A 23570-nucleotide genomic window follows, 5' to 3' on the forward strand; every position below is an offset into this window, starting at 1 on the left:
ATCCTTAAAATGTTCCTTTTGTCTTGCATTAGATACCAAGTTTTCGTGCTTCATTCAAGTATGCAGACTTTGGACCAGAAGAAAGTGCTTGAAAGTCCACCTTTTGGCATCCGCAAAATTGCAAGTATTAGAGGACTTTTTCCAATGCCACAATGACCTATTTTGCCATTGCTTTTGCAGTTATTATAGTTTTGGTGGTTTTGGGTTTTTTCTTTGCAGATTCTTTCTACTAATATTGCAGAAACCAGCATAACAGTCAATGATGTGGTGTTTGTCATTGACTCAGGAAAGGTGAAAGAGGTAGGACTGCCTTAAATTTTCCTAGTGTGATTCTAAAACACACAGTGTATAAATTTTGGAGAACTTTTTTTTTTTTTTTATTACTTTACAGTAAAGTGAGAAAAAGCTTTTACTAGCTGAGAGCTAGTGCCTGTCAGGCAACAGTCCTTTCTGAAAGGCTTCAACATGAATTTGTTTTAAGACAAATACTGTAAGCTATCCGTCTCAAAAACCTTGAAAATCTTGAATTTCAAAACTTGTGGAGCATTAAGATACTAGAAAGGAGATACCCTCATTAATTCACTTGAAATTGAGAAGGTACCTTTGTCTCAGAAGCTGCTGTATATATTACTATTTCATACTTTTTAGAAAACTCCTGTTGGTAATCTAACTAACTAGTAACTTGTATTTCATGTACCCTATTGAGTTTTCAGTTTGTATTCCTTTCTTTGTTTTTCTAGAAGTCTTTTGATGCACTGAGTTGTGCTACAGTGCTAAAAATGGGGTGGATTTCAAAAGCCAGTGCTATCCAGAGAAAAGGCAGGTAATAAATGCCTCATAGTGGTTCCCATTTTGCAGATATGCACAGTCCTTTATGTTTAGAATAAACCACACAACATAGTAATTGTTTCTGGCCTATTCCGGTGTTGTGTTGCATAGAGGCCAACACTGGTTCTCTGCAGACGAGTAGGCGTCAGCATGTATTTCCTTGGAATAATCTCCCAAGTTGTAGAAAAGTGATGCTCAGGCATTTCCCAAAGGTCTGGGTTGTTTTCCCCCCATTAATTTGTTCTCCTTCCTCTTTCTCCCACGTAGCACCCGCAGTCACAATGTTTTCACATCATGTCTATGGGCAGAGGACTGCCTATTTCACTTTCTCCAAGCTATCCATGACTTAACAGGCCATGATTATATTCTTCCCAGCACTGTGGGGGAGGGCTCAGAAGTTTATGTAGCAACAAATGCCTGTTTAATCAATCATATTGGCATTAAGCTGCATGTATGCACATAGATGTATATGACTGAGAGAATTTGCTCATTCCTCCCTCATTCACTCACAAGTTACTTCATCTTTATTCTACCTTTTACTCCAAGGATAACTTCTGTTTAGGGGATGTGAGGGGAAGCAAGAAAGTTTGCAACTGGTTCCTTACAACAAAGGATGATTGAGATTTGGACTGGTCTTAGGTTAGCAAAAAACCCACAGCACTTTACATTAGAAAAGCCTTGTTTTTCTTTCTCCAGATTTCTCAGTGTTGGGTTAAAATTACAGTAAAAAATTGCCACACTCTCAAAAATAATTAATGATTAGGAAATTCTCATGTTGCATGTGACCTAACAACACTTTCTTCATGGTAGTGCCTCTTCTTTTCCATTCTGAGTTTCTGTGTCTGTTTGTTGGCTTTTGGTTTTGTTTTTAGAAAGAAATCCTCATTTTCACAACTTCCCATATTTTATTTTCAAGGGCTGGGCGCTGTCAGCCTGGGGTCTGCTTTCATCTCTTCAGCAGGCTCCGATTTCAGAATATGTTGGAATTTCAATCTCCAGAACTTCTAAGACTGCCGCTTCAGGTGCATGTTCAGTTAGAAACTATAACTTTAAAAAATACAATGTCCTCAAACCATACTACTAATTGCAACAAATCATGTGTTTGGCGGCTGCTTCCAAATCTTGGTAATCTTTTTTTGTACTGCCTTTTACCTTGCAGGAGATCTGTTTGTACACAAAAATTCTGGCTCCAATTAATTGTCCAATTGTAGACTTTCTTATGAAAGCTCCTGATCCTCCGCCTGCTGTAACTGTGAGAAATGCTGTGCATATGCTTAAGGTCAGAAAAGGAATAAGTTTAGATGGTAATTGTGTTTGATCCCAAATTTGTGGTGTAGCAATTTACTGACTTCAGTTTGTACTGAAGCTGTTTTTAATTACTTAAGGATGTTTTGAAGTTTTGCTTGTTGTCTGTTTTCATTTTGTGTGTGGGGATGTGTTTTTCCATGTCAAGGGAAGAGAGTGCTTCAAAGTCTTGTCTCTGTTAATAGTCTGACTTGCTTCTTCAGTGTTTGGAAACAAGTCTAGTTAAAGTCCATTATTCACATCCTTTTTGCTTTCACTGTAAATTGATTTTGTCCACTGTACCCATCCTCCTCTCCTTTATTTGTTTGTTTGTTTGTTTATGAACAGACCATAGATGCCCTGGACCCTTGGGAAGATCTCACTGAGCTTGGTTATCAGCTGACTGAATTACCTGTAGAGCCACACCTCGGTAAAATGGTGTTGTATGCTGTAGTTCTGAAGTGCCTGGATCCTGTTCTGACCATTGCCTGTGCTCTTGCCTGCCAAGACCCTTTTGTGCTGCCCACGCTGGCCTCCCAAAAGCGTGCAGCCGTGCTGTGCAGGAAGCGTTTTGCTGCCGGGACATTCAGTGACCACATGGCCCTGCTCAGGGCTTTCCAGGTAGTCTTTCATTTCAGAGAGTACTAATCACAGCACATCACCCAAGCAAAATGCAGATGTACCAGTTGGATGTAGAGTGGCGGACTGTGATTAAGTCCTCAGAGAAGACTTTCTTTTTGCCTAGTGCCTTTCCTGTGTATTGGACTCATAAATTTGTGAGGGAACCCTTTTTGTAGTATGTTTTGTTTCAAACCCTAGAAAATTTTGAATGTTTCAACAATGTGCCTCTTTGCATCCTACTACACTGAACTTTGAATCATGATCTTAATGTAATGATCTTTATTTATTGTTTTAATTTGACATAATCATCACTAGAGTGAGCACATAAAGAGAATCTAATTGTTGAACAGAAAAAATAATCTGGTTTGATACATTAACTTTTAGAGTGGGTTTTGCATTCATTTTATTGACATAAATGTAATCTTTAAAAAAACACCTGCAGTTTTTAGTTTAAGTCCTTCAAATTAATAGGCAAATGTAAAAACATTTTCAGGCATGGCAGAAGGCACGCAGTGATGGCTGGGAGAGAGCCTTCTGTGAAAAGAACTTTCTGTCCCGAGCCACAATGGAAATCATTGCAGGAATGAGAACACGGGTGCTTGGCCAGCTTAGAGCCTCAGGTAGAGAAGTTGGAAACAATTTTAACGTTGTTTTAAAGTCAAGCATATAGAAATTGTAACAAAAATCATGTTCACTGGTGTAATTTTCCTTAATTTGAAATACACTGTCATGCACACATTCATGCAGGGTATGGTGCAGATGAGGAATTGTGGCTGATCAAACTGAAAGCACCTTCATCTCCACATGCCACTGCGTTTCATGTTTTAATGAATTATTCCCATAGGAAATGTCTTTATATTGTAGAAAATAGTGGTATTCTGTGTCAGTATGAAACCCCTTATCAGGAAGGATTTCAGTGTAATGGTTTCTTCTTGGTGCTGTTAAGGTTGGCAGTGGTGAAAAATGCAACAAAGAAGTCATTTATTTCACCTTTTGTTTCTGACTCCTTTTGAGAGCCAAACACAAGGTAACATGGCACTGTTTTGTCTCTTTCATTTGTCAGGTTTTGTGAGAGCCAGAGGAGGAGCTGATATTAGAGATGTTAATACTAACTCTGAGAACTGGGCTGTAATTAAAGGTGCCTTAGTGGCTGGGATGTATCCCAATCTTGTGCATGTAGACAGAGACAGCCTGGTGTTGACGGAACCAAAGGAGAAGAAAGTGCGATTTCATCCTACCTCTGTTCTTGGTCAGTCTCAATATAAAAAGGTAAAGACACTTTGAATTCATAGTTCAAAAAAAAGGGCACTAAAATCTGTCACGTGTTTTAGAAATGTCTTTTCCTGTTTGTCAGTACTTCAAAAGCAGTATAGGCATTTAACACTACAGCTTTAGAAAATACTGTTCTACCCAGCTGATAGAATTGGAGTTGATTCATTTTTCTGTCGTTTCAGTTAGTCCTTTCTCTAGATGGAAAAGGCAAAAAGGCAAAAAAACTGCCCTGCTATAAAATTGTTTTAAAGATATAATGATCCCTATTCTTAAAAGCAAGTTTTTCTCTGAAACTCATTTTTAACATTTCTTTTTAAAACAACATATTTTGTTTTACCATGGTAGGATAATTGATGAATCTGGTTGAATTCTCACACTTTTTTATGTGCATGTGCGGCTTTCGGGGGGTTCTCGCTGCTGTCCCCCGTCCCTCCCCGGCCCCCCGGGACCCTCCGGCTAGCTGTCCCCTCTCGGGGCCGGGGTTTTCCGCGGTCCCGCTGCCCTGGGCTCACCAGGCAGGGCTGGGTTAGCACGGTCCGAGCGGCAGCGTTGCCTCAGTCACCGCTAGGATTCGAGATAAAGAGACCAAGAGAGACCAATGGTATGCTTGTCCAGAGAGGTTGTATTGCCTGAACGGTTGCAGGGACCAAAAGCCCCGGGCTATTGCCCAGATACAGTTTTATACAGCAGAATTAAGAGTTAAGGTCTAAACAATAGAGACAGTTTTCATCTTAGGCACATCAGAACCGCCCCAGGGGCCGGGTCCAATGGGAACTGCTCAGGGGTGGGGAGAAAGGGGGTTTAGAGAGGAATGCTGAAGCAGGACTTTCCTTAAACAATGGAGCATACATAAATGTATCTTTTCCCTCAGTTTCTCATTTCCAGGGCCTTCCTAAAACAATGGGGCATACATAAATGTATCTTTTTCCTCTGTTTACCATTCCCAAGGCCTTTCTAAAACCTTCCTCCACACTACCATGCCAGCATGATAGCAACATGCATGTATATTTTTATATGTATATAATTGTACATGTATTTAATTCTCAAAATACAGAATCATAGAATGGTTTGTGTTGGAAGGGACCTTAAAGCTTATCTCATTCCAGCCCCTGCCATGGGCAGGGACACCTTCCACTAGTCCAGGTTGCTCAGAGCTCCACCCAGCCTGGCCTTGGGCACTGCCAGGTTGAGGCACCCACAGTGTCTCCGGATAAAATGAGAAATACGTTCAAATTTACATTAATTACAGGTAGAGGGTACAATAGCCTGGTTTTACCTGCTCTTCCACAGATTGCCCCAGCAAATGGACAAGCTGCAGCCATCCAGGCCCTCCCCACAGACTGGCTTATATATGATGAAATGACGAGAGCTCACAAGACAGCAAACATCAGGTGCTGCTCTGTTGTGACACCTGTCACCGTGGCCCTCTTCTGTGGACCAGCCAGACTGCAAAGTAATGCCTTGCAGGCATCTTCATCCTTTCAAGGTACACTGGAGTCTGGATTTGGGATGTTTCCATTGGTATACATCAGCGTGTGACATGCAGAGCTTATTTTTCAGTAATATTTAATACATATATTGGCTGATTCTGGAAACAGCGCTGTTATAATTCCTGTAGCTATTCAGGAAGAGTTTGTTGGTTCTGTAACAAATCTCTCCATTTTGGGATTCCTTACCTATTCAAGTCCATAAATTACACAGTCGTAGGGTCTCAGAAACTGCAGTATAGTTTGTAAGGAAAGAATGCAGCCACAATATCTAATGAGAACTGTAGTATTGGTACTGAGAAGTGTAGTATGCATGTTCTCTTTCTGCAGACTACTTTATTTGAATCATTGAACCAGATTATTCAAACAGAATAATTTAGAAACAATCAGTATGGCAAACAAGTCATGTTGCTTCTAGCTAACACATACATTTTCAAGATATGTTCTACTGATAATTTTTAATTTCAGTTAACTGTACTATTAACTGTAAGTAATAGAGAATATATTTACATTTCCTTCTTTTTTTCTCATTTAAATTGAGTCCTGTTGGAATGGAAGCAAAAATAACTGCTTCTAGTTGTCATAGTTTGAATCAAACTAAAAGTCCAACTTATTTCTAAAGCTTTCCTGTCTTGCTTTTAAACTGTGAACCTTAGAGTAGTACTCATGCTGACTGAATTGCACTTAAGAAAAATAAAGAATCCTAATTAATAGCCATACATATTTTTTTTTCTTACTGGGTCTTTAAATCTGCTGTTTTACTAGGAAATAGAGGCATGTGTGATTTTGCCAACAGCTTTAGGCAAAAGTTGTATAGTGGCCTGTGAAAACTGGTGAAGGTACATGAGTTGGGTCACATCATATCAATCCACGTTTTTACATAGTAGGACCTTCAGCAGGTCTGGCTACTTGATTGCTGCTATCTGGAGCAAAGACTTTGCAGTGTATTTGCAGAAAAGAAGAGGTAGTTTTACAAATGTTTACATTTAAAGTCAATTTTAGAAGGAAAAATATTGCTGGTAATATAGTAGTATGCGGGTTTTTGTATAGAAATAATAGTAGAAAAAATATGGAAATTCTGATGAACCTTTTGTCTTTAATTCAGGGGGAGGGGTATCTAATGATAGCAGCGACAGTGAGATGGAGGACAGGACGTCTGCTGATCTGGCACTGCTGAAGCTGGATGAATGGCTCCATCTTAAACTGGACCCTGAAGTAAGAAATTACTCCTGGGTTTGCTTCATGTAGAGGAATTGTAAAAAGATGTGAAAAGGTTTTTGTAACATTTGAGTAGCCAAGAATTTTCTCCAAGAATGTCATGGTCCATTTAGGTCTCTCGAACTAGGTACTCTGTGATTTAACCTTTACTTCACAAGCTCATTAAGAATTAAACGGCTTCAATCCCCTTTGGCACAGAGTTGTCTGTTGCATGAATTTGTGTATTCAAAATCCAAGTTGCAGTGTTTGATCACCTGTCACCCATACCTTTCTCTTCTTTTACCTGTCAGCAGAAAGAAAGAGAATAGTCACCTAAGTCAACAGTGAGAGTGCTCATCCCTCTTCCTCCATATTGGTGTGGGTGTCCTGTCTCTCACAAAAGGGAGCAGGAAAGCCTCAGCAATCCAGATGCTGTTGGGTCTGTTTCAAAAACTTTCTGGGTAATATGATGTTTTATATCTGAGCTTGGCAGTTTTGTCCCTTTCCACAAGTCAGCAGATTCTGAAGAGACTGGCAGACAAAAAATGATGACTGCAAGGGACAGCAAGCTGCAGGTGACAGTGACAGCATAAGGGCCCTTCTGCTCCTTCTGGCCTCCTGTCCTGCCTGCATGGTGCTCCATCAGGCCATAGCACAAGCTGGGATAAGCTAAAATCTGGACAGGAGCTGAGAGAACAGTCACATTGGCATATTGTGTTCTTCTTTCTCTGAGAGGATAACCAAAATCAGATCAAAAAAGGAGCACTTGAAGCTGAAGTTGCTGAGAGAAAGTTGCTGTCAGATTTTGGAAGGATACATTTCAAATCCTCTTTGAAATAGAAGTCTTTATGTCATTGAGGAGCTGTGGCTGCAGTTTATGGGTCATGAAACACACAACTTTACCAACTCTAATAATAATACTCTCTCTCCTAGTCATGTCCAGAAGAGTGATTTTTAAAAATTTATCGTAATGGAAGCGTTTCTGGTAGCAGAATTAGACAATAGTCTTCTGAATTTAGTCATCACATTTGACCAGGTGTCGATGTAAGAAAAATATCACTTAGAGCTCTTTTCCATCAACTATACTGAAGAGTGCATGAGTAGAGACTGATTTGAGAGGAAGGGCATAAAGCATGAAAGGATTGAGTTTTCTTGAAAGATAAGAAGGAAAAAAAAAGTCTGTGGAATTACAATACAAAGCTAAGTTTAGTACAGAGCTAAATGAAATGTTTCCAAAATGACCTTGTACCCAAGGAAAAGAAAGCAAATTAACATCATAGTTTAAATATGGATTATTCCCCTTCCCCAAGACCTTAGTCTTGCCTTCAATTCTGGGCTCTGTTTATATTGGAATGCCAGGTGTTGCTTGATAGGGAAAAGACAGGGTTCTCTTACCTGTGTGATCTAATTTTCATCAGTATTTAACAGAATTGGAATTCATTGCAGGCTGCTGGTATGCTGCTGCAGCTCAGGCAGAAGTGGCACAGCTTGTTTCTGCGTCGTATGCGAGCTCCTTCTAAGCTGTGGTCTCAGGTTGATGAAACAACTGTAAGAGCAATTACAGCTGTTCTGAGTGCTGAAGAACAGTCTGCAGGTCTGCAGCAGCCTTCAGGAATTGGCCAGAGACCAAGGCCTGTGACTTGTGAAGAACTTCCTTTGGCATCTACATGGAAGTCAACCAGCAGCAGAAAAAGCTCAACAGAAACAGAATTGTCTGACTCCTCTCATGCTGAAAAGTAAGATGCTGAGGTCTTCTGCTTACTGTAGGTTGCAGTTTATGTATACAAGTATCACTTAAGTTTCTGCTAGTAATAGGTGAAAACAGTGGAAGTACATTTGGAAGGTGTTATACTGTTGTATGCTGCATTGTAATCCCAAAGAGAAGTATTTCATACCTGGGGCTGCTGTTTGAGAGAGCAGTCAGGAATATTGTCCATGAATTGTGATGTTTGAGAAGTAGCAGAAGAAGTTTAACAGTAGCATTAAAAAGCAATGAATGGTCAGTATGAGTTTTTAGTTAGGTTTAATAGATGTTGTAGTTGCTGTAATACATGGGGTCATGCTGTAGGTGGACAGGTCGATGTAAATTGTTCAGTGACTGCTTGTGAAACTCAAGGTATGTCCTTTGTAGGGTTTCAGTGAAATCTTCTTCTCCTGCACTCCACCAGCCAAAGAAGTACAAAGAAAAAGACATTTTGCTCTCCGGACAATCCTCAGATGACAGATCAGCTCAGTCCTCAGTAAAACCTGCAGAAAGCAGTAGCTATTCCAGCCCCTGTGCTACTCCTTCTTCTCCAGTGTCTGGAAAGGTAGAGTTCTCTAACATACTACCCTGCTCTTCCAAAATAATAGAATTTCTTGCTGATATCATTCTGCAGTTAGGTATTTTACTGATAAATTAGGAATCTAACGTAGCTTTTCATTTGTAACACTGCATAATACTTCCTTCTGGAATTTAAAAATCTAGACTAAATATCCTTGTTTCACTAGTTTAGTACAGCAAAAATAATTTATGGACTGCTGAGGTAAAGCTATCCAAAGTAGAAAAAATGAGATTTAAAAAAAATCCCAAACTTGTTCTAATAAACGTGTAAGTTTTTTTCAACTAAATGAGTATATTATATACATACTTCTGAAGTTTTTGGATTCTGCCTTTTTCTGCATTCATAATAGATTTTCAGTATCAATACTGATTCTGTCTTACCTGCCTTACTAGGACTGATTTTTGTGATGGTTATTTTAACAAAGCACACATTTTTAATGAGATTACTGTGACAGTTGTCCCTATATACTTGAATAGTAGACTGCAGTAACACAAAGGAGATCATTCAGAGGAAACTTCATGGACTCATTGGAGGATGTAGTAATTCCTCTTGAATCTTTCAGCTTTTAAATTAAGACAGCGTAAAAGGAAGAAAACATGTTTCCCGAATATAGAAATGCGAGTAGTGTGCTGTAGGCTACACTCTAGGATGATGAATTTTGGTGTCATCTCAAGGTCTGTCAGATTTTAACCAATTCTAATTAATCACTAGGCTTTTTAATCCTATTCTGCTTCCTGCCCCCTATTCTTGTTTCCTGCCCCTCATGGATGAATTACTGTGGAAGGGGCTAACAGCAGGCCTGTTAGCTAAAGGAGCAAAAAGAAGCTGAGAGGCAAGAAGCTGATCAAGAGCTCTCTCCAAGGCTGCTACCAAGGAGGCTGAGAGAAGAACTGGAGAAAGATAAGGAGAGAACTGCAGCTGGATAAAGCATTTTCAGAAAGTTAACTAAAGTCACTGTTACTGTTCACCAGTGGTGTTATGTTGATTTTTTTGTGGCCAACAGTTGGGGTAGAAGAAGTATAAACAATTAGAAAGTTTATAAAAGGTCATGTTCGATAATAAAGAGTTGCCATCTGAGACCGCCTGTGGTCTGTGCTTTGTGTGGCGACCGCCTCACGATGCAGTGTATATACCAGTGACAGCTGGTGCCCACCGCGTGGAGCAGCAGCCTGAGCAGCGTGGTCGGTCTGGAGCCACGCGGGGTCCCAGCGACTGGCAGCCCTGACCCGCTGGGGAGTGGCGGGGGAGGCGGCGCTGGTGCAGCTGAGAGTGGCGGGTGGAAGCCACAGGCAAGTCCTGACCTGATTTTCTCCTATCAACACACCTGGAAGCAGGTGAGGCAACAACTAGTGATAATGGGAGATAAATCTAAAGAGGAAGAGACTGTTTTGGCTACATAGAAAGCTTTGTTAAGAAATAAGGGAATTACTACTTCAGACTATGCCCTTTGTAGTATATTGCTGTGGGCTAGATCATAGGATTTTGCTACTGATCCTGACACAGCATTTAGTGTTAAAGGTTGGAAAAAAAGTCAGGAACAAGCTGTGGGAAGTCACCTGAGCGGGAGATAAAACTATTGTCAATCTAGTTGTTACTTGGATATCGCCTTTTGAGGCATTAAAGGAATGGAAAACAGCGGGAACAAGCAGAGTACAAGGTGGATGAAGATTTGGGGTTGATAAAGGAGTCTGATGGGAGGGATGAGTCAGATGGGGCCTCTGATGGGGAACTTGTTGCATACATCCTTGAAGAAAGTGCAGGTGCCCATGGAAGTTACCAGGCAGGCTACCAAAGCTTCCAGGAAAGTTGCCAGAGCTTCTGGGCTGGATGCTGAAGCTTTTGGGAAAGCTGCTAAGGCTTCTGGGCAGACTGACAGAGTATCTCCTTCTCAGACTCCTAAGCCTCTTTATCTCACCTGCACAGCAGCTTTCAGCGGTGCCTCTATACACTGCACCACTGCGCCAGTTAGCGGAAATGTCTTTGGCAGAGAGACAAACCCAGCTGTCTGCCCCCCTGCTCCCCTCTGACGCTGTTGAGGCAGGATGGGAATGAACAGACTTTGTTCAGAAGGCTGAGACTATAACTGATTTATTTCAAAATACATCACTCTTTTATACAGAGCTTTGTGCAGACCAACTCTATTGGTCCTGAAGTGAAAACATGTCACCCTATTGGTGTGCAGTGGATGACGTACAGTAGTAAAACCTAATTATAAACAATGTGAACAAGAGAGATAAAGAACTTACATTCTTTCTCAACACTTTCTCAAGCTTCTACCTGGTTAGAAATTTATGGTTTTTCTTTGAATCTAAGACCTACACCCCTCCACTCTAGCCCAGCCATTTGCCCCCCGCCCCCCTCTGAGCTGCATGAACAGTTGCAAGGTCGTATCCTCCACTGCTGGACAGTGACAGGAAATCAAGTGAAGAGTCACCCGCAGTAACACCTGAGGTGGGGCAGGGAACTGTTGGCAGTTCAGCTTCTAAGAGATCTAGCCCTACTGCCCCATGGACTTTGCCTCTGTGTCAAGTAACTGTGCTTCCATGACAGCCTCAGAAGTTTTGGGAATTTCTTAGGAAGAAAGCAGCTGAATAAAAAAATTGGGACCTAATAGAAAGATTTGGTGCCCCAAAAGTACCTCAGGAGGAGAGTGTTAAGGCAAATGTTGCCTGTGATAATCCTATGGCTTTTCCAGTTTTTAATGCAGTTCCTGGAATAGGGCAGGATGACAGTCATCATGTCTTTGCCTGGAAGGTTGTGCAAGATCTCCAATTGAAAGTGGCTCAGTTTGGTATTAATTCCTCAGAGGTAATGCAATTAATACATGTAATTAATGCAGTATGCTTGTACCTTATGATATCATGCATTTTGCTACAGTTTTATTCCAACCAGTACAGTATGGTGTGTTTCAAGAAACTCGGAGGTGAGTGGCTGAGCTCACAGCTTTAACAAATATGCAGCTGCCTCAACACGACTCGTCATGCTGTGGGTGTTGATGCCTTATTGGGCACTGGGCCTTTTGCTAACCCAGATTTGCAGGCAAGGTGGGATCCTTCAATTTTGACACAAGCTCAGCAAATAGGCATGAGTGCTTTAATTAAAACAATGGAAATGGCAGGTCCAAAACAGAGATATGTTACTATACAACAAGGGATGAGAGAACCATTTTTGCAGTTTGTGGAAAAGCTTGCTGCAGCTATTGAAAAACAGGTAGATAATGAACCTTTGTGACATAGATTGTGTATAGAATTGGTGAAAGAAAGTGCAGACCCAGACTGCAGAACGATTATTGACACCTTACCTGGGGAGCCCACATTGCCTGAAATGGTTACTGCTTGCTCAAAAGATGGTTCAGTAGAGCATAAAATGACAGCTCTTGCTGCAGTTCTAAGACCACCACCGAAATGCTGTAATTGTGGACAGCAAGGGCATGTAAGGGCACAGTGTAATACCCAGAAAATAACATCTAAGTCAAATGCAAGCAGCAATGTTATGTGCAATCATTGTGCTAAATTTGGGCACTGTGCACGAGTAAGTATCATGCAAATGGTCAGCTGTTGCAGGGAAATGGGAAGAAGAACACGAAGGGGTGTGTGGGGACACAAATAACCTGACGACCATTAACAGCAATTATGGGCCTTCCCAGCACTGTAAAGCTACCCATTTGCAAACAGTATTCAGGAGCAACAAGTGGGTCCACAGGGATTGATGTACCCACCACCGACACAGTAACTATTTTGACAAAAGAAATCTGCAAAGTGCCCCATGACACCTATGGCCCAATAGGACGTGGATTGAGTGCATTTCTGATAGGGATATCAAGTACTACACTTAAAGGTATTCATGTGCATTTAGGACTTATTGATGTTGATTATTTAGGACAGAGTCATGCTATGATATGAATTGATGAGTGCCCTATTACTATTCAGAAAGGAACTTGCATCACTCAGCTTGTAGCCTCTGTGAGTTTTGTTCCCAATACGGTAAGTACCTCAAGTGTTCCGGACTGAGAAAGTAACGGAGAACCATCCAGAAAAGACATGCATCCTCACAGCCAGTGGATATCATCCAGGGACCGTATCGGTAACAGGTTTGATTGACACTGGAGCAGATGCTACAATACTCTCGTGACTGCGTTGGCCTCAATCGTGACCTCTCACTCGTGCAAGTTTTGGACTGATGGGGTTGGGTGGTTCTACAACAGGTGGCTTGTCAGCCATTGTAATTCATGTGAAACATCCCGATGGCCAACAAGCTAACATCAGACCCTCAGAATTACTGGGATTTTTAATTACTATTATTACAGAATTGCTATGGATTTTTAATAGGAGCCACTGTGATGCAGGGTGGTGAATGTCCAGTTGTAGCCTTGACATGGTTAACAGATAAACCTGTCTGGGTTGATCAGTGGCCCCTTACTACTGAAACGCTTACTGCCCTGCAAGAATTAGTCACAGAACAATTGCAAGTGGGTCATATTGAAGAATCATTCGGCCCCTTGAATACCCCTTGTAATAAAAAAGAAATCAGGAAAATGGAGACTTTTACATGATTTACAGCACATAAATGCTGTAATGGCAACAATGGGAGCTTTACAACCAGGCTTTCCTACACTGACAAAACCTGGCTAAAAGATGCATTGAATCAGATATATATCACTAATACTTTCTGAAAGACTAAATATGGTCTGCAATAATTCTAAAGTTCATCAGCTGCTTACATTATTCTTAAAATGTAAAATTGTACTGCTCTCAAAAGTAAGAACCTTCCTCAAACTCCTAAGTAAAAGGTTGTTTGAAACGTATTCTTTCAAACAAGAAGTGTTTCTCAAATATTTTACAAAACCTAGTGAAAATATTATTTTCTTGCAAAATTTCACATTCCTGTACAGACCCAAGCCAATTGTGCTTAAGCAATCATAATTACTCATACTATTACTGTGTTCTTCTACGCTACAAAGTACATATTATTTAATGTCAGTAACTTCATTTTATAAGCTAAATTAATAGTTTAAGACTTTCCATTAGGAATCAAAGTGTATCTGACAGTATTTCGGAGATTAAAATGTGTGAAAATACCACAAATACATAAAATTGCAGTCCTATACAGCATGTGAACATAGTAAAATACAATGATCATGACAGTTACATTTTTCCATTCTAATCTTTTTCTGAAGCTTTGCATGTGTACCAGGTAACTGGGCTGGGCTTGGTGTATCGCTGTAGAGCCCCAGGAGCTCTGCTCCCACTCAGCTGAATGTTAGCACATGGGCACCAGCCCTGGGCAGGAGCCAGTACAGGGCCCCTCCTGCAGGAGAAGGGATCAGGCCCTGCTCTGTAACTTTCATTTTGGCCACTTCTGTGAACAGGTAAGAAAGGTCAAAATGAAACTTTTCCCAGCTATTTCCGTCTGCTTTATCTTTTTAGGTGCCAGAACTCTGGGTCACAGATGGCCTGGGTGTGTGCTGAGCAGTGCAGAACCCATGAAGTCCTTGGTTTCCCCACAGGTTGCCATGCCTTGTTCCCAGGTGTGCCCAGCTCTGACAGGAGCAAGAGTCTGCAGCGCCGTGCCCTGCTCAGCCAGGGCTGTCTGGCACAGAGCAGCAGCAGCGCCAGCACCTTTCAATCCACTCCTTCCTTATCTTCTCCTGGGACACAGAAGCCTCTGGAAATCAGCACCAACAGTCTTCTTCCCAGCTCGGAGCAGCTCCTACTGGCAGGCAGATGCTGCCAGTTTGACTGCTTTCAAAGGGGAATAAAGGCAGAGATGTACATGCTCAGGAGCCCTGGGCATATCCAATAAATGTGCAAACATGTGGGAGATTTGTCAGGAATTGCTTCAGCTGTTATGCCAACAGTGCCTTCTCTCCTGGTTCTGTGTGTTATAGATGAGTCATGTAACAGTTGGCTCTCACTGTTAAGAGGTAGATATTATGGGGATGTAAAAATGTATAGTGATGTTATTGTAATACATCCTCCCAGAGTCCTATTTCCCCTGCCCCTTGCAATAGCCTTGGTAGTCAGGGGTTTTGGGGAGGGCTGGCTTGTGACCAGGAGGTGTGGGTGGCGTAGCAACACCTGACCTCCAATAAGAATGTAAGAAAGGAATCTCCACCAGTGGATGGCAAAACTTTGACAAAACTTTGGAGGGGTTAAGGGTATAAAAGGCAGAGCATCCATTCTATAGATGTGCTGCTTGTAATGGTCAGAGACTCCCAGTGCTGCAAATTTTCCTTATTCAGTCCTTTGTTAAGATTTAATAAACATTTAAATTTTTTAAAAGTAAGCGTTGTTTCTCAGAAGTGCAATGCTTTGGGCCGTTTTCTTGGTCTGGTTTCCTTTGCTTGGGTCCCATCTGAGTGCTCAGTTGGGGTACAAGGTATAGGTGTTTGGTGCACTCCTGGAGTTACTCTTGGATTCCTTGAACAACAGGGTTTGGCCACAAAGTGAATTTGTGCTGCTTTGTGACAGAGAAGAACTTCCCCGGTTATTTTGCGTTTGCTGTACGGAAGGGTGGTTATTGCTCTGCATAAATTCACAGGCCAATATAGAGTGCTTGCACTGTGATGTCAGGGCATGGTTGCCATGTGGTCATGGTGACAGCAGAAGGTTGTCTTGGTGCACGGAAGGCCTCAGTGTCAGAGCAACCCTAGGGCTTGCTCAGTGCAGGAGCATCCTCCTGGTTGAGGTGCTTGTCAGTGAGAGCTGCCTACTGACAAGAGCCTTGTTTTTTCTAGTGTTGGACAAATCTGCACAGCAGTGCTACAATGATTGAGCAACTTGCTGCTGCAGCTTTCACAGCTTATGGCGTTGTTTATTCTGGCTATTACCTCACTAACCTGGCACGTAAGTAGAGGTTTTCCCTGGGTGTACCCGAACCTGGCTTCTGTATGTCTTCCTGCTCTTTGTTAGTGCCTGAGTTATTTTAAAACAGAAAGAACACTAGGGTGCCACTGCTTTGGTAAAGCTCCTGTCAAGGCATTCAGGTACAAGGGGATTTCTGCAGCCACAGGGGCAGCATTTGCAAGGGAACCTGCAGGGGTTCTTTTCCCTCCACGGGAGAGTCTGAGGCAGCAGAGTCTGTCTTTTCCTCAGTTTGCTGGGACATGCAAGACAGCTTTGAAAATGTAAACTGGAGACCTTCTTGGAAGGCCTTCTAACAACTGTGCAGTATTTCCCAGAATTCAGGGAAAGCTTCTTTCTTTCTACATTTTGTCATGAAAGGATTTGACTGTCTAACTTGAGCCTTGACTGAGTGTTAAATAGTGATTCCCTTTGCAAGGAAGAGCAAACTCCAAAGCAGTGAGTGTCTGCTCCTGGAACTTGGAGCTGCTGCTGTGTTGTGTCACAATAGAGCCTGCCCCATCATAGTGGAATTTTGGAAAAGCTTTTCTGGGCAACTGTTTCCAGCAAGTTAATGAGAAGTTGTGCATGCATCTGATTAAAAAAAACCCTAGGTACCAGAAGGAGAGGATTTTTAAAAGAGGTGTTATGTGTTTGGTAGAACAGGAGCATTGAGTGTTAGAGAACAATTTGCATTTTCTTCATCATGTTTGTGTTCATTTAATGGCTAAACAGGCCAAAGGGTAGGCATGCCCAAGAATATTATCTGGATCTCTTGCTGGTTGTATGAATGAAATGTGTCTGCTGAAGGGATGTTGTGAAAGGGAAAACTCTCTGTTTGTGGTGCTTGTTCTGTGGGTTTCACCAGCCCAGACAATTTTCTCACAGCATCTGGTTCATTTTCCCTTGCCTACTACAGGTCACCTGAAGCATGTATTCAGCGGTGCTGGTCCTAAGGTGAGTAAGAAAGGAACATTTCATGTTTGTGCTGTTTGGCAATTGCAGAGTAAGCTGTGTGCTTAGCCAGAACCAGTAGGCTGTAGAGGGCCAGGCATGCAGGCTGAAAGAAAATCCATTTTCAGGCATTCCACAACAAATACAAAGGCATAGCTGGATATTTCCTAATTTCCAACTCAGAGCCTTGAAGACCTACAAACTCAGTTTTGCAGAGAGTTGAATAAGCCCATTTTAATGAAGTCACAGCAACTTAGATTCCTATCCTTATAAAACTTCATGATACTTCCTTAGAAGATGTGGTTGTAGAATTAGAAGGACAATTTAATGCGGTATTTGCAGTCAAACGGGCAATTTTGTGGCTGGGCAGCTGCGTGGGCCAAAGGAGCCCGGGGTGCTGGTCAAGAGCAGCTGAAGGTGGCCAGCGCCTGGCCAGGTAGCCAAGAAGGCCAAGGGCATCCTGGCCTGTGTCAGCAGCAGTGGGGCAGCAGGAGCAGGGCAGTGACCGTCCCCCTGGGCTGGGCAGCGCTGCGGCCAGAGCTGGGAGTGTGTGTCCACTTTCTGCCCGGTCGGTCTGCGTCTCACAAAACAGGATGGGACCCGGACTGGTTGCAGACTTAGCATTTATTATGTCTGTATCCTCCAAGCAAAAAGCCAGAGACACAGAGAAATGAACATCCATGCAAATCTAGATCAAAGGCAAGATGGCAGTTGATGCAAAGCCTTTTTCTACATATTCTTTGAACCTATAACATAAAAGAAAAGGTGCAGAGTCATTATACCCTAACCAATAAGAAAAGGACCCATGTGGGTTTAACATTACCAGAAGGACTTCTATGAACCTCAAACGATATAGAGTAATTCATTATATAAGACTGAAACTTTTTCTATTTTTGCAAAGCATATATCTAGGACTTTTGACATCTCAAACTATCACTAAGTTCTTGTTCTTTCTTGCTCCTTATGATAAATAGAAATGAATTCACTTGGTTCTTATTTTCCTAGCTTCCCATGAGAAGGTTTTGAAATTTCCCAGTCTTTTTCAGCTTTATGTCTACTTTCTGGGGCCTTTTTGCACTTTCTAAAGTTTTTTACCTTTTATATATTCCTACAATTCCCCCTCTCTTTTTAAATAAACTATTTTTGACTTGTCACTTATTTATTACTTTGTGTTCCATAGCTTTACTACTGCATATATTTATTCATGTAGGAAAAAAGTTATAAACTTTTTACATGAAGGTACTTTTGTTTTTGTTTGTTTTAAGCTCTATAATTCTAAGTTAAACCATTCTTAATGTTGGGTAAAGTTAGGTTTAGTATCTGTATTAGGTTCTGATAAATTTTGACTTTTTTAAGGCCTCAATGTAAAGGTTAAATTTGTGAGTGACTTTAATTGTTTTTGCTGAGGTTTTGTGAATTGTCTATAATTTTTTAAAATTTTTTTCTTTTGGAAAATAAAAACTTTTTTGATGAGTTTGTAATTTGTTGTGAATAATGAAGTGTATGTGGTATTAATATTAATATTCTAATAACAAGATTTTACTGAACTTGTAAAGTTCTTTTGATTAAGGAGTTAAGCTCTACTTCCTGAATAAATTGTTTAACTATGTTTCTTTATTTTTAATTGTAGATTGTAGAGTTTTTAAGTTTTTGTATATTTTTGTGAATGGATTTAGAATGATTAGACAAATTTATGTAGCACATTCTTTTGAATTCTTTTCAACTCTGTTTATGTGTTAGAAAAGAAAATTAACTGTTGTTTGATTTTGGAATTTGTTGGACACTGCTGATGTCAGTCTGCGTGTTACTGAGCGCACTGGATGTGGTATTTGTTTGTTTAGTTAATATTTAATCTTGTCTATTTGTCTTAATGTTTTTTCTGAAGCAATTGTAGGTAAGAAGAAGCTTGTTGAAATATTTTGTGGTTTTTTTTGAAAGACTGAAATTACTGCTGTAATTTTTTGGGTATATATGAATAGATCTTTTGTCTTTTCTTGTCTTTTTTGAAACTGTTTTAGTACTAGGTGTTATTACAGTGAGTGTGCTAATGTTACATGGTTTGTCTTTAGGGTATGATAGAATGTTTTGCTATGTTTTATTTCTACAAATGAACTAATAACATTTTGGTAATTTCCGTGGATATTTGTTAACTTTAGATTTTTATCTACAGTGTATGAGTAATTGCACTAAAGCCTTAAATTTTTGTATTCATAGTAAGAGTGAATAGCACTGTATTTTAGAGAATTATTTTTTTTCTAATTGTTTCTTGAAAATGTGACACGGAAATTTATTGCTAAGGAACTATGGATCTTTAATTCTTGGGGTTCTGAACTTGTTTTGAGGAGTTGTTTGGTCTAGAGGCTTTAATCCCATGTGCGATTGTTTCTATTAGTAATTTCACTTAGCTTGTTGTTAAATCACTTTTTTGTTAAAAGATCATGTTATATAGGTATTGGCTAATTTTTAGTGGTACACTAACTAAACAGGTTGAAAAAGGCTTTTTTGGATTTGAGTGAGACATACATATGGTATCTGATCTTGTAGCTTTGGTTAATGTGACTTAGACATTTGGTTTTGGTGTTGTATAGGAAAATTTGCATGATAAAAAGTAAGCAAAGTTAGAAAATACAAAGTGAACTGATTTTCTTTCATATCTTTTTTGTTGAGTTACTCTTTGTTAAAAGAATTTTCGATAATATTTTAACTTTTAAACTGCATTTTTTGGAGAGTTTAGAATATTAATTTTTTAGAATCTAATGATAAGAAATCTTTCTTTTCATGTTTTTGTTAAAAGAGCTCTACGAAACAAGCTCTACACATGTATCATTATCATTAGATTGAAGTTTGCAGATTCTACAGGTGACATAGGAACGCTGGGCGTGACTTGTAGTCTCTGTTTAGCTTACGTTTGTGTGATTGCTTTTTTACTTTTGGGTTTGTTAGTGTGTTTTGGTGTGTTGTATGGTTTGATGCTCTTTATTGGAATTCACTTTGCTTTTCTAGTACTTGGAGAAATACAAGTATACTCTTTGCTTTAAGTTATTAATTGGCGAGGACTTTTAATTTGTCTTCTTTCAGGTCTTTTAATTAAAACAAGAGAATTTTTTTTTAGTTTTGTTTGTGTGTTATTTGTAAAATGCTTAAGAATTGGTGGATCTGGTTCTGCAAAAGAACTGTTTAAAAAATTATAAACATATAAAGCTTTACTCAATTTTATCTGTAGTATTACTTCTGCTCCCCTCTTCTGTTGATCTAAATGTGTTTTAATATGTGATATGTCTTTTTAACAGTTGTTTGATTTGTGGGGGAGTGGGGAATACTACAGGTGTGATGAACATTTTAATTTATTAGGAATGTTGTTACTTTTTGAGATAGATATGTGGGGCTATTGTTTGTTTTCATTTCCTGGAGTACACTTAATGAAGTAAATGTTTGTAAAAAATGTTGATAGGTACGATTACTTGTTCTCTTGTGTGGATAGAGGTAAAAACTGTACTTGATAGTGAATCTACTGAAACATGAATATTTTTAAATCTCCCCAAAGAAGGGTATTTAGTGATGTTTGTTATAATTGTACTCTTTATAAACTTTGTGGATTAACAGTTCCTGTAGAAACAGGGGTTTGCACAAGGTGACAATCAGGGTAACTGTTAATAATAGCTTTAGCTTGGGATTTAGAGATACAAAACGTCTGTACAAGTACTTGTGTATATTGAGGAAAAAGGTATGACTCAATTTTGCATGCTGAAAAATGTTTGCTAATGTGTTTGAGATAACTATGGCCAGTTTTTTTGTTCTTGTATTTCTTTTTGCTAAACATCTTGGTAAAGATGAATGAGTTGTAATATGAGAAATAAAATATAGGTTAGTTCTGTGTTGTAAATTTTTATGAAGACATGAGAGCTAGCAATATAAATTATTATTACTAATATTTTTTAAAACGATATTTTTACCTACATTAGTAACAGAGGTAGAATCTGTAATTAAACTGAAAGGCTTTGAAAATAGCTGAAGAGCTTTAACAACAGCAGCTATTTTAACTACTTGAGGAGAACTTTCAACTATTTGGATATTTGATTTCTAATTTTTTGTAGTTTGATTTAACTATACAATTACTGATTTATGTGTTTTTCTTGACTTATTAGCGAAGAGCGTTGTATTACTTAAAGGCCCTTCACTTAGCAAGGGCTATTTTTTGAAACTCAATTTTGTTTGTAATAATTTGTGACTTGGATAATGAATAGCACAAACACTTGCAAAATTTAAGAATGCATTTTGTAAATCATCTGAATTTTGTAATGCCTAATCTAAATAATCTTTATTTAAAGGTAATTAGAGAACTGTAAAATCTTTACCTATTAAGGTTAATATTCTTGCTTTGGCCTTAATTACAATTTGTGCTACTATCTCTAGGGTTGTAGAAATTGTTTTTGGAGACTTGTAGGGAAGAAAAACTTATTATTCTACTATTAATAATGGATCTTTCTCAGATGGATCTCATGGAAAAATGAGGCTATAAAGTTGTAGCTTCTGTCTCAAAGCAGTCAGGAAGAAAGGTTTCTTGGGAGCATAATGATGGGCTTGTCTTCTTTGGAAAGTTTTTGTGACTTTTTATGGTGAGTTGAGCTTCAGGTGTTAAAATCTTGGGAGATTTAATGTCACAGTTTTCTCTCAGTAGATCAAAAAGTGGAGCAAGTTCATCGTTGGCAATTTTCAAAATAGGTTTCATCTAGTTCATTTCTCTTAAAAGTTGCTGTAAATCTTGCAAAGTGTTGATGTTGACTTGAAGGTGTATCTTTTGTAGTGAAATTGTTTGTTTTGCTATCTTCTATCTTAGATATTTTTAGAGTGGGATTTCTTGTATCTTAGATGTAGAAATTCTAGTTCAGTCTTTTGGATTTCAGTGACAGCACTGTCACGAGTTTGTTTCATCTTTGTCTGTGTCAGTGCTGCAATGAGGAGATCATCTATGTAGTGTAGAATTGTGGATTGTGGATGCTTCTGTCAAGTTGGGCACAGTACTTGTGTGACAAAATATTGTTAAATTGTTAGAGAAGTCTTCATCCCTTGTGGTAAAGATTTCTAGTGCTATCTTTGCATTGGCTTTCTTTGATTGATGACTGGAACTGAGAAGGCAAATCTTGGGGCATCTTCAGGATGAAGTGGTGGTATGTTGAAGAAACAGTCTTTTATAGCGATAATGACAAGAGGCCAGTTTCTAGGAATTATTGATAGAGAGGGACGTGCAGCAGCTGTCTTCCTTTCAGGACTTGTACTAGTAATTATGGATTCACTTTGTAAGCAAACAGTAGTTCTTCTGATCCTTGTGAGTGTTCTCATAGGTGATACTAAGTGTTAGCTACTGGGCTAAAACAGGAGAGAAATTACAGAGACATCTGCACCGTATCTGGTATGCCTGTAACATAAATTGTTCTACCACGATGAGTTAGGGCACAAGTCAGTTCTGGTTGGTTTAGAACATACTTCTAAGTATGTTCTACTTAGAAGACACCTAGCATTGGAGTAGAAATCACATCTGGAACACCTTGGTACACCGTTTGATTGGTTAACAAAGCATCTTGTTGAGATACATTTTGTTTGAGTATGTCTATAGGTAAAGCAATTGTAAAAGCAAGAGGCGTCTTAGGTTGAATTATTGTTGGGGCTTTGAGGAGAAGAGCTAAAACTATTAGCTCTTCATTGTAGTTTACTGAAATGATAACTGGAAAAATTTATAGTCCAAGACTTGTATTGTTGTCTTAACCTATAAGAATTTAAAATTCTTGTCTTTGTTGTGATTTCTTAATCACACCTGTAGGTATACATTCGTAACAGAAATTTTTTAAAAACCGTATTAATTTTGAGTTGGCCAAGTCCAGTTTTGTCCTTGGAGGTAATAAGAAGGAACATCTTGTGGTACTGGTGGTAAAGGTGTTTGGCTTTGAGGTCTCCTAGTTAAGGCTAAGGGGGCAAAATTCCCTGAATTCTGGGTTACTAATGCTTGTTTCACTGCGTGGTGGGTCGCGCTTTGCTTGGAGTTTAACGGTAGGCGATTACTATCTATATCAAATTTAGAATGACAATTTTTTGCATAATGTTTCCCTTTTTGATATTGAGGACTAAGAGAAGGTATTCTTCAGATTTTATTATTGGATCAAGGTAAGTCTTTATCACATGACTAGTCTTCTCACATCTGAAGCACGACTTTTTAGTAGAATTTCATTGAACAGCAGCAAGAGTTTTTTCAAAAAGTTTTATTTGTTCTTCAATTGCTTTTTAAACTTTGTTTTTTAGTGAATCATGAGATTTAGTAATTTGCTCTCTAAAGGCACTAGCTTGTGCTGTAGCAAGATACCTTGGAGTGCTAATTTTACTGTAAGTTGAAAGCATTTGAGTAACAGTTGGAGGCTGTTTGGGTAATGTAGAAATAATTTTTTTGCAATCATCATTTGCATTTACAAATGCTAGGTTTTGGAGAATATAAGAATGAGCTGCTTTATCAGGGCGTTGTTATTCAACAGCTTGTGTTAACTTAATTAAAAATGTACGATATGATTCATTTGTTCTTTGTGTCATGGTCGAATATGCTTTAAGAGGAGTACCTGTTGATTTGACAGAAATGAAAGTTTTTCTTGCAGCTTGTTTAATATCTCTCAGCACTGACCTAGGAAAAAAGTTTCTGTGTCTGGTTTATCATATGGCAGTTTGCTAGACAATTTAGCTTCTGAAAATGTTTCATATGTACTACTAACATATTTTTC

The 23570-nt window shown here is 39.4% G+C and overlaps 1 protein-coding gene across 1 annotated transcript; it reads left to right on the plus strand.

Moving 5' to 3' along the window:
* The first annotated feature begins 4772 nt into the window (after positions 1–4772).
* LOC144248366 (3'-5' RNA helicase YTHDC2-like) lies at positions 4773–9177 on the plus strand. The gene is made up of 2 exons (XM_085567844.1): positions 4773–8425; positions 8821–9177. The coding sequence occupies exons 1-2, from the start codon at positions 8145–8147 to the stop codon at positions 9089–9091; spliced, it is 552 nt and encodes a 183-aa protein (XP_085423970.1). The 5' UTR covers positions 4773–8144; the 3' UTR covers positions 9092–9177.
* The last annotated feature ends 14393 nt before the right edge of the window (positions 9178–23570 follow it).

The sequence above is a fragment of the Lonchura striata genome, chromosome Z (genome assembly GCF_050655825.1).
Source record: "Lonchura striata isolate lonStrDom1 chromosome Z, ASM5065582v1, whole genome shotgun sequence".
NCBI classification, from domain to species: Eukaryota; Metazoa; Chordata; class Aves; order Passeriformes; family Estrildidae; genus Lonchura; species Lonchura striata.

Excerpts from the sequence above, each read along its gene's own strand:
- LOC144248366 (XM_085567844.1), top strand. The coding sequence starts at position 8,145 with ATGCTGCTGCAGCTCAGGCAGAAGTGGCACAGCTTGTTTCTGCGTCGT. Across the intron at positions 8,426-8,820 it reads GACTCCTCTCATGCTGAAAA|GGTTTCAGTGAAATCTTCTT; the intron begins GTAAGATGCTGA and ends TGTCCTTTGTAG.